The sequence below is a fragment of the Leiobunum rupestre genome, chromosome 7 (assembly GCF_980474605.1).
Source record: "Leiobunum rupestre chromosome 7, qqLeiRupe1.1.hap1, whole genome shotgun sequence".
Lineage (NCBI taxonomy): Eukaryota > Metazoa > Arthropoda > Arachnida > Opiliones > Sclerosomatidae > Leiobunum > Leiobunum rupestre.
This window is the reverse complement of record NC_143390.1, coordinates 604,670-615,799: the sequence shown is the minus strand read 5'-3', so window position 1 is coordinate 615,799 and position 11,130 is coordinate 604,670. Positions and strand designations below refer to the sequence as shown.

Sequence of the window (11,130 nt, the reverse complement as noted above, 5' to 3'; positions counted from 1 at the left end):
AAGAAATCAAATCCCAAAGAGTATTAAACTTCCGGGTTACAGAGTTGCTAGTCGTTTTTCTGATTTATCGTTGGAGCAGAAAGGATGTAGTAATAAAAAATGCATGAGCAAAGCTACAAGTGTCATACTTAGAGGTATTATGTTACTTATGATCTTATCCATGAAAAAAAAAGTAAACGACAAAATAGAACATCCATAGTTGTTGTCAAGGTAATATTTCAGGGTGGACACGTTCCTATATGTGCCTCTCCTTTGTTACACAACTGATTGTAATTAGTCGATTTTCATACCTCAATCGAAAGCATAAAATATGTCTTTCGTATTGTAGTATTTACGAAACATAATTTTTTAAGTATTTCTACTAATTTTAAGTTTAAGTAATTAAACTTTTATTAAAAATTAACTAGAGAGATGTTAACCTAAATTTAATTACACTTAATATCTTAGTTATAATTTATACTCGCAATTATCTAATCAGGAATCGGGATGCTTGAAATTTGGATTCACAAAAAATCTTTAAATTTGTTTTGGTACCTTTGTGTAAAACTAAGTATATCATTAATTTTAATTAACCGATTGTCAAACTTAATACCTCATTTTAAAGAGAATACGGTGTACTTCTTACTGTTTTAATTATCAAATTTGTATGGTACACATTTTATGATAAAAGTTGCAAAAACCTCGATATGTTTTATTAAAAGTATTTAACTTTAAATAACTAAAATTAATTAATTAAGATATTAAATAGTAAATTAAGTAAAAACAGTTTCCAACTGTTTGTTTGTTACTAAAATGAATAAAATCGAACGATAATTCACGGAGATATAGCTATTTCAATAGATACCAACACTCGCCATCTTTCACCCAGAATTACTTTATTTCATAGATATACGCTACCCTGAAAGTGTCGTTCTTCTTTTCCAAAACGCATGATTTTATCGCTATACCGCCTAACCAATTAGCCTCCCCCTTTTCTTCAAAAGAGACACACAGCCGAGTCTACTATAAATTCCAAACGGTGAAATTGCCAATACCCAGTTTCTAAAAATATCCAACAATACGCGGAAATTTTCATAAAATAAAGAAGCTTCGTTGCCTTCGGGAAGAAGAGCGGCTTATCAAAAGGCAGAGCGAAACTAGTTAAGCAACAACCCCGACTCTTGCTTCTGGGTTCCAAGTCGCGCCGTTAACCCCGCTCACAAATACCATCCCGAAATCGTTAAAAGTCAATCAGTCATCCCGAAAAGATAGACTTTACGAATTCAGGGATCTGAAAGCCTATTACCAATTGTCAAGCGGGGAACACTTTCTAGGAAACTGCCCTTTCAAAAAGGGAGGGTGTCCACGCCTAAATTTGGCAAAGAAAGCGTACCAAATTGTGACGAGCCGAGAAAGTAAAAGTCGTTCAAAACTGGAGAGGAGAGGGGAGCTGGAATGAGAATATAGCATATATAGCTACCGTCGTGATTTTATGAAACTATAACCGATTGATTATTATAATTTTCGGCGTCAGTTACATTCGTATACTTTGCTTCTTTGGAGAACAAAACCAGAAATTTTGACTCTATCTACTACATATGGCCAAACGAGAGAAAAAAAGGAATATCGCGTAAATTTAGGAGAAGAACTTTATGAACGATGGAATGCGGAACGTAGGAAACTGGCTTATACAAACGAACAGTTTGCTCATTTTATATTTCAGAAATGGTAAGTACATTTAATGTATAATTGATTAATAATAACTATGAAAGGTATTTTTATATTAATTCATACGTACAATATAAGGGATGAATTGGAGAAATTGAACGAGAAAAAATCAAATTTGAAGAATTATTCTATTCATAAAAGTAAAAAGTGCAATAATAAATTACTAAATTTTAAAAATAAATAACTTGAAATAACGCTATTCACATATTTAGGTGTAAGCTGCCAAACAAATCTAGATGATCTTGTCCCTTCTACCCCTCCGCGAAGTCCATCTATGAATCCTAACACGCTAAATAAAACGCCTTCTAGACGGACTCCTATATTGAACAGGAATTATGTGAAAAGGAAAACATCAACTCCTCTTTTGTAAGACTTGATTATAACTAGAAGCGGCAGTGTTTTTTCTCTTAGAAATTACGGTATTTATTATTTTATTTTTTAGACATTCCTTCGCTGATAAAATCGCAAAGCTCAGATCGCCTAACTCAAGGTACCTGATCTATTGCAATTATAATTGTAAATAGAAACATAAACGGATTAAATGTTATCTTTAATTTAAGGTTCGATTCTCTTTTGAATAATAACACCGTGGTTAATGATATGTCAGAAGGGAATCTATCAATGTCACCAGTAATTATCGAAAAAGAAAATGAAATTCACTATAGTGATTACTTATTTGATATTTTTTCTTAAGATTATTAATGAAAACAGAGCGATAGAAAACTCTCCATTTATTAGCCCAAGTGGTGGAATAAACTCCAACTTTAATTCATCGTTATTAATAGATAACTGCGCACATCTCACAGATATGGTATGCAATTTGCCTCTGTTCTCTCATACGCACTTTTAAATATAACTTGATTTTATTAGACTAAAGAGATCCAATCATACGGTGATAATGGTAACGAAGTAAACGAAGAAATGGTTTTGGTCTTTTTTTCGTGTCTCTTTGATCTCGTAAAACAAGCATTTGATCATAACTGCCTTTGCGGACTTCGTTTAGAGTACAAGCATGTATTTGATGGCTCCGCAGTGATTTTTAGCTGGGAATGCCGGGCTGGAAAAGGTGTAAAACACAAACGACCGGTATATACGCTCGTCGAAATAATAAAAGTGGAAAATACTTGACTTACACCTTAAACATTATTTAGGGTTTGTGGGCTACTCAAAGATTGTATTGTGAGGTCGGAATTTTGATGCGGATTTTCGAGACTTCAAGACTGATTTTCACCTAACATTTCTCCTGGATGTCTCAAATTTTCTAACATTTCTCCTGGATGCAGTAGCGTAGCCAGGATTTTGTTTCGGGGGGGGCACACCATTGAAAAAAAAGTAAAAAAATAAAAATATTTGTACGTACGACCATACGTTTCGGGGGGCATGTGCCCCCTGTGCCCCCCCCCCTGGCTATGCCACTGCCTGGATGTCTCAAAATGTCTAACATTTCTCCAGGATGTCTCAAAATGTCTAACATTTCTCCAGGATGTCTCAAAATGTCTAACATTTCTCCAGGATGTCTCAAAATTTCTAACATTTCTCCAGGATGTCTCAAAATTTCTAACATTTCTCCAGGATGTCTCAAATTTTCTAACATTTCTCCAGGGTGCCTCAAAATTTCTAACATTTCTCCAGGATGTCTCAAAAATTCTAAAATTTCTCCAGGATATTTAAAAAAATTTATTTAATGATAAGACACAATACTTCATGACTGGTTATAATAAAATTTTTATTTTACAATATATAAAATAAAAACATTTAAAAGCGGACAAGCTTTCGAACCGTAGTTCCTCGCCAGGTCCCAAAAATCCTTCTGATTACATCTTACAATCTTGTTCAAATTTCTACAATTTTTTTAAACCGACATACATTTTTAATTTTATTTTTTTAACAAATTTTTTACTAATCTTACTGTTTAATTTTAAAATCTCCCCAATTTTTTATGTCTAATGGTCATCTACCAGTCATGAAGTATCGTGTCTTATCATTAAATAAATTTTTTTAAATATCTTAAACATTAAGATTAATTATTAATTAATAATTTCTCCAGGATGTCTCAAAATTTCTAACATTTCTCCTGGATTTCTCATATTCTTTATATTTCTTGAGTTTTTCTAGATTTCCAGAAATATTGAAAATGTCTTGTTGTTTCCAATATTTCAATATTCTCATATTCCTTATATTTCTTGTGGATTGCCACACCATATTTCCTAAGTGGCTACCCCCTCGAGGTCAGAAATCATCGTCCTGTCCTTTTCCTCGAATTAGACCTCCACTCGTTCTCCTAAAATACGGTTCCCTCGGTCAAAATCTACACTCTGGCGACGGTCTTGTTTATGACCACGGTACCGGCAATGTAACAGTTGTATACCTATTTCTCATTCTTATCTGAAATACTCCTATTTTTACTGACCTTGTACTTTAGGAGAGAAAAATTGAAGTATGAGAGCCTCATTCCTCCCATAGTATAAGAACCCTTAATATTTTCTTTAGCTATAGTCTATTTCGTTATTCTTTATTTTATTTCTTTATTATTATTTTAACAATTATGAACTGCACAAAAATTCCAGTTGAAATATTAAAAATTACAACCGGTTATATACCGCCCCCATGTTTGTGCCGTAATGCCTGTCTACGGGCAGCTACCCTAGTAGCACAGCACTTCCGTTTTAGGGTTGGGAAAGAGTCAGACCGTTGGAAATGCGGTCGTAGTTGGCTGGTGGTCAGCGCCTGACTTATTACCGACTGTAGATTTTGGTTTGGTTTTCTTACCACCCATAAAACGACACAGAACCCGCCAGCGTTCTTTCCACCTGTAAACCAACTAGTAAACCGACTGCTACATTTTCATTTATAAAATACGTTTTTATCAATAACAGCCATGTATTTATCGTGTACTATTAATTATTATTAAGTATTGTATTTAATAAAAAAAATTTAATCAATATAAATTTCTAATTAAACATTTTAATTAAGTTTAAATGATCGAGTTGTACTTAATTTTATTATATAAATGTAAAATCACACCTAAATGAACTTTAAATTATATCTAATAATAATATAATATTAAAATATATGCAATATTAATACTTTTAATCCTTGAAAGTACATATATTTTCTTATTTTATTACACATAATATCTTTAGAACTTAAATTTTGGACTTAATCGAAATAGTGAAAGCCAAATATTTTAAAATCGCGTTTATATCACGGGCAAACTCCATACTTTGAACATACCAGAATCAGCTAAAATTTAGCGTCATTATAGAAGACAAGTTATTACAAGAATCGCTAACAAAAATAAATATCATAATATTATAAGTAAGTTATTTTATTTCGTAGTTTTAAATATTTTAATATAGTAAAAATATATTTTATAACAATTGTGACATTTTTTAGATGAGCTACAGATGGCAGGACCATCGACAAGAGTAAGCAAACGTTACCATGATTACACGGCCAACTTTATTTATGAGCTATCGCACATTGGCAGTGGTCAAGAGGAAGACGAAACTTTCATAAGGAAATTTTCTTTCTTTCTTTTCCATAGCGCGTGGTAGAAGGGTCGCCATTTTACTATTCAGCTATTTTCGTGGCACTTAACAATTTCCATTATATTTTCAAGCTCTTATTAAAGGTAATTCATTTTCAAATTAATTTGGTATTCAGTCCATCAATTATTATAGTTATTTTAAATATATTTGGTTATAGCTTTTTAATTAAGATTTCACTGCCTAACGTTATAACCTTAAATATTCCTGTTTACAGCACGTGGTAGAAGGTTCACCATTTATCTATACTGTATCGTGGAACTTTAAATTTTCATTCTTTTTTTTTCACAAGTTTCAAACTCATGTAAAGGTAATTAATTTTGAAATTATTTGGGTATCAGTCGCTTAGATATTTGAGGTATTTTTGAATATATTTTGCTATAGTTAATTAACATGTAAGTGCTTAACATTAAAACATTAAATTTGAATATTTATTAAGTAGTTCATAGTATTAATAAATAATGTTTTCCTATTTGAATAGTAGCTATACAATTTTGTACTGATTTTATGGTCTACTGTTTTATATTTAAAATGAATAACGGTAATGAGTCTACGCAAGATTTTGATAAAAGTTATATCCCCAGGGGATTACGTCAGCGGCAGATGCGAAGAAATAGAGCTAATTATGTCCAAAGCATTTTAGATAGAGTTTTTAATGAAAAACCACCAGACTATCAACCAAATTTAGATATAGTTGAATACTCTATAGCATCAGATAGTAATGGGGCAATTGAACAAACCGATCGTGAGGAGCAAAATGATAACGGCTATTTAGGTCTAGAAAATCTATCTAATGGGTCTCCAAGCTCATATGATAGTTCTGATATTCAGATTAACGATAGTAGTACAACTGAAGATGGCTTATTAGATTTGAAAGAGGACATTCGAAACTGGGCCCTTAATCATAATTTAGATTCTGTCAGGCTGAATAGCTTACTAGAAATTCTTCGTGCCCATGGCCATAATGAGCTACCGAAAGACTCTAGAAGTCTTTTACATACACAGAGAGAGTGCAGTGGAATATTAACTTTAACTAATGGGGAATATTGGCACATTGGTTTCCAAAGAGGTTTGACAGAATTTATAATTTCTCACCCGAATTATGCTGATGAAATTTCATTTGCTATAAATATAGATGGCCTACCTTTATACAAAAGTTCTAATGTAAATTTTTGGCCAATTTTGGCAGGGGTTTATAGTTTCTCTGGAGGTGTACTAGGCAATATTTTTCCTGTTGGGGTGTTTTGTGGGGAATCTAAACCGGGAATTCTTGACGAGTATATGCAGCCATTTATAAATGAATTAGACGAGCTTAATGCAAATGGTTTTATTTACGGGGGTAAAACATTCAGTTGCAATCTACATGGGCCATTTATATTGGATACGCCAGCTAGGGCTTTAGTGAAAGGTACAAAGGGACATACGGGGTTTTTCAGCTGTGATAAGTGTACAATTAGAGGTTTTAGATGTGATAACCACACTGTATTTTTGGAGTTAGAAGGTTCGGATGAGCTTGTCACACTTCGTACTAACGAATCATTTCGTAACAAGGATAATGAAGAGCATCATTTAGCTGGTAGGCCTTCTCCCTTAGAACAGCTAGATATTAACATGGTAGCCAATTTTCCCCTTGACTATATGCATTTGGTATGCCTTGGTTGTATGAGAAGAATGTTACATAGTTGGGTAAGAAAGGGAAAATTAGTAGTCCGTCTTAGCAGTCAATTGGTTCAACACTTTTCAGAGAAACTCAAAAATTGTAGAGGGTATATTCCATGTGAATTTGCCCGTAAACCGCGAGCACTTAAATACATCGATCGCTGGAAAGCAACAGAACTTAGACAGTTTTTGTTGTATACTGGTCCAGTTTTGGGAAAGGGTATTCTTTCCACAGATGTACTCAATCATTTTAGACTATTACAGTGTGCCATTTATATATTAGCTTCTCCGACTCACAGTAAAAATCTCTCAAATTACGCCGGCGATCTCTTAGAGATGTTTGTCTCTTCTTCCCCAGATTTTTATGGAAATGCATTTGTCAGTTGGAATATCCATTCCCTAACACACTTAGCAGCTGACGTACAAAGATTTGGTCCGTTGGACTTCTTTAGTGCTTTTTCATTTGAAAATTTTTTGCAGCTTTTAAAAAAGAAAATAAGATCTCCTAATAAGCCATTGCAACAACTTTTTAAAAGATTGGGTGAATGTCAAAATATTTTAGAAAACAAAAGAAAGGGTATACGTTATGGGCTCAAAAAAGAATTTAGAGACCGTAGAGCCAATTTACCTGATGATGCGAAATCTTTCAAAAAATTTGTGTCCCCTATTTACACAATATCTACGTATCCACCTGACAATTGTTTTCAGTTATCTACTGGCGATGTTATTTTAATAAAAAGCCTTTATCAATCCAAAAATAAAGATATAGCAATTGTTGGTAATATATGTAAATTTCATGACAACAGTTTTACATACCCATTGCGTTCATCACTGCTTGGAATATTTGTGGCTAGAGTATCCAAGCAACTAAAAACCTATCCCATAGATTTAATTGAAAGAAAGTGTTTTCATTATCCAAATAAAAACAACTCATTGTTTACCATAGTTCCCCTCCTACATTATGCATAAATATCATTTTAACTTTTTTAGTATCTGTCAGTAGCGGTGCTAAGATATTTTACACATCCACTCATATCCACAAATGGTTTAAATTTGAAAATTAATTAAAAATTTACTTCAACTGAATTTTTTTAAAATTTTAGTAATACCAATTGAAAATTAATAATAAATAGTAATAATCAACTAAACTAATAACCAAGACAGCACCATCATGCCTCAGTCATCTTGTCAACGGTAGCCCCAAAAACCAAATGTTTTACCCTTTTAAAAATTCCAAGCCTGATCTTAGCACCGCTACTAATATCCCCTTTATATTGTAAAAACTTAAGTGGTAACATTAAAAATGTGTTACAATTTTGTTTAGTATTAGTGTTTAAATGTTTTCCTTGTTTATTCTCGCGAGATTGATAACTTTTCTAATTGCACTTGCTGAGAGGCAATATTTTATTTTTGAAGGATCTTTGGTTTTTGTTTAAATGTATGTGATATTCAACTTTGATGGGGAAGATACTGTGGAAGCTGTTCCCTATTCTTGGTGCCCAAATAGGTCATCGTGTTATTGGCCACCATCACGACAACACGAAGCTATTAAATTAATTAAAGATGGTGCTACACCGAATGATGACTGGAAGCTATATAATGGAAAAATAATGACCAAAACTAGTAAGTTTGATTTAGTAGTAAAAGCGAAAAGGCAGCTCTTAAAAAAAACTTTCTATATTTTCTATTAGTGCCGTATAGCAAAGCTCGTGAGCTTCTAACGAGATCTGAATATACTTCAGACCTTTCAAGCGAGTTGGACATTGGCCGAGGTGGAAAAAGAAAAATACTTAAACGGCAATATGCTCATGAAAAAGTAGCAAACTGCAAAGAGTCAGACTCTGATGAAGGTGAATAATAAAATCTATTTTTCAAAAGTTTATAAAATTTAACGATATTAACATCGTAGATGACACGCAAGAATCTCTTAAAAAATGCCCTAAAAATCGACCAGGTAGGAGACAAATATCGTTGCCAAAACCACCAAATTTTCCGATTAGTAAGAGTTCTTCAGACTTGTCAGCCACTAGCGTTCAAACTTCGATTGAATTGATATGTAAGTTATGAGTATCTAAAACATTGATATGGCCAAGCTAGCTTTTTATCTTAATACATATTTTTCTTGTACAGCAAAAGAAAAGGAGACTGATGCAATATGTAGTAATGTACTACAAGATGAACCTTCTAACCTAATGAGCAGCCCACTACCAGGACAATCGTCTCAACTAGTTAGCACCGCACTATCCGATCAATCTTTTGAACTAATTGGCACTCCACTTCAAGTTCAAGCATCTAAACTGCTCACCACTCCTCTACAAACTTCTAATCTATATGGCCCCTTTCAAGATTATTCTTCTAAACTAGTTAGCACCCCACTACAAGATAAATCCTCTAAACAAGTTAATCTTAAAAGATCTACATTAATTCGTAAATATGTGCAACCTAAAGTGGTGCCTAAAAAAAAAGTTAAAATTCCGTCTAAAATTCTAACTGATTTAACTGTCTCTAATGTAAATTTAAATAATAACATTACTCTACCTACTACCATTAGAACTAATAACCAACAACCAGGCATGCTATCTGACCTAGACAATCTTAGCGTAAGTGTAGGAAATATAGAAACTTCAAGTAAAGAAAATGTTGCTGCCTTTTCATCACAAACATCAAATCCAGTGTTTTCAGCCTTTATGTCATCTCCATCTCCTCTGAATACCGAAAGACCACAAGTTAATTTCTACTGTAACAAAGGTTTTGAACGAAATTTTGTTGCTTATTTCATTCTTATTCTCAAAAATATCCTTAGTTAAAGCTTCCATTTTCTTTTTTCAGACAATTCACAACGATATGAACCAAGATGTCTTGAAAATCACAATAACTCGACTTCGAGAAAATATTCATCGAATGAAGGGAGTGACGATTTGAGAAAAACAAGAACCTTCGAAGGTATTTACATTGAATACTTCGAAAACCTTTTCATTTTGTAGTCTTATAAAATAATTTAATTCTTAGATCCGGATCAGCAGGATTACCGGACAGATGAAACATTCCGCAGTAGCACGCTTCGTACAAAAGCATCCTATAATGTCAGGAATGTTGGAAGACGTGATCATTTATTAGGTATATATGACATAGTATATTCATTTCTATTGATTCTTAATTTTTATTTGTAACCAACATAGGTTTAAGTCCGGAAAAATTTCAAAGAACTGTGCTTTTTATGTTGACTGATCTGAATGCAAAAATGGATAAAGCCCTTGAAATTTGCATGAAAGACAGAAATGCTCAACCTGATTTTGAAGATCTAAATATTCCCGGATGTCCGGAGTTTCCCTTCAAAACTTTGGAAGAGGTAGAAAAATTCGAACAACTTATTGAAAATGAAAATGTGAAGGACAAAGCTGTAAGAGTTAAAATCAATTGATAATTAAAAGATAAATAATCTAATATACATTTTTAGGTTAAAAAGTTTGCTTCCTTTGGAGGGAAAAAGGTGAAAGATATGACAAGAAGGATTTTGAAGAATGTGATGTGTCACGAGCTGGTTCTCAAATTTAATTGGATTGGAGTTAACAATAAATATGCGTTTAAAGAGCTTAAACTCAAAGATGTCATAATTGGTAAAATACGATCTTGATTAAAATTCTGTGCTCATTTAAAATTCAGCTATTAACCATTAACCAATTTAGGAGCTGTTCAGTTAAATATGAAGGGCAGTAAAGTTTTTGAAATAGAGGGCATAATCCAAAAATGGGTCAAGTATGCTCCTGACAGAGAAGGCGGTAGAAGTAAAAGAAATCAAGAAAAGAAAGACACAGATGACAGTGATTAATAGTCGAGCTAAATGAGTTATTTTTTCCAAGAAAAAAATTAAATGCAATCTCTAAACCAATTGTATGGTTTCAATTTTTTGTGTAATAAAATGATTTTCACGATTATACCGTTTTAAATTACTATTAGGAAGGCAAGGTTTTATTTTAATTTTTTCAGGGTTGTTTTTAGCATTGGAGTGCAATATGTTGTTCGGTATTTTTATAGTCAGCTTCCAAATTCCACCTCGTTTCCAACAACGGTTTCCCTGAAACATCCAACACTAAAACGACAGTAAAATCCGCAGTTGGCCAAGGGTAATCCAACCCCTTTTTAACAGTCATTTCTTAAGATAATACGGCAGTAAAATCGGCGTTGGCCATTGCTTTCTCAACCTTTTTCCAACAGT

The 11,130-nt window shown here is 32.9% G+C and overlaps 1 protein-coding gene across 3 annotated transcripts; it reads left to right on the top strand.

The window, feature by feature from the left end:
* The first annotated feature begins 4,985 nt into the window (after positions 1–4,985).
* On the top strand, positions 4,986–10,819 carry LOC149933845 (uncharacterized). Of its 3 annotated transcripts, XM_090181685.1 has the most exons (13): positions 4,993–5,025; positions 5,104–5,135; positions 5,255–5,341; positions 5,473–5,565; positions 8,331–8,537; positions 8,606–8,764; positions 8,824–8,970; positions 9,045–9,662; positions 9,744–9,857; positions 9,924–10,031; positions 10,094–10,314; positions 10,372–10,531; positions 10,601–10,819. In XM_090181685.1, the coding sequence occupies exons 5-13, from the start codon at positions 8,351–8,353 to the stop codon at positions 10,741–10,743; spliced, it is 1,857 nt and encodes a 618-aa protein (XP_090037811.1). In that variant the 5' UTR covers positions 4,993–5,025; positions 5,104–5,135; positions 5,255–5,341; positions 5,473–5,565; positions 8,331–8,350; the 3' UTR covers positions 10,744–10,819. The 3 variants fall into 3 exon arrangements, with proteins under 3 accessions (XP_090037810.1, XP_090037809.1, XP_090037811.1); XM_090181684.1 differs by having other exon boundaries at positions 4,986–5,135; XM_090181683.1 differs by having other exon boundaries at positions 4,986–5,135; positions 5,198–5,341.
* The last annotated feature ends 311 nt before the right edge of the window (positions 10,820–11,130 follow it).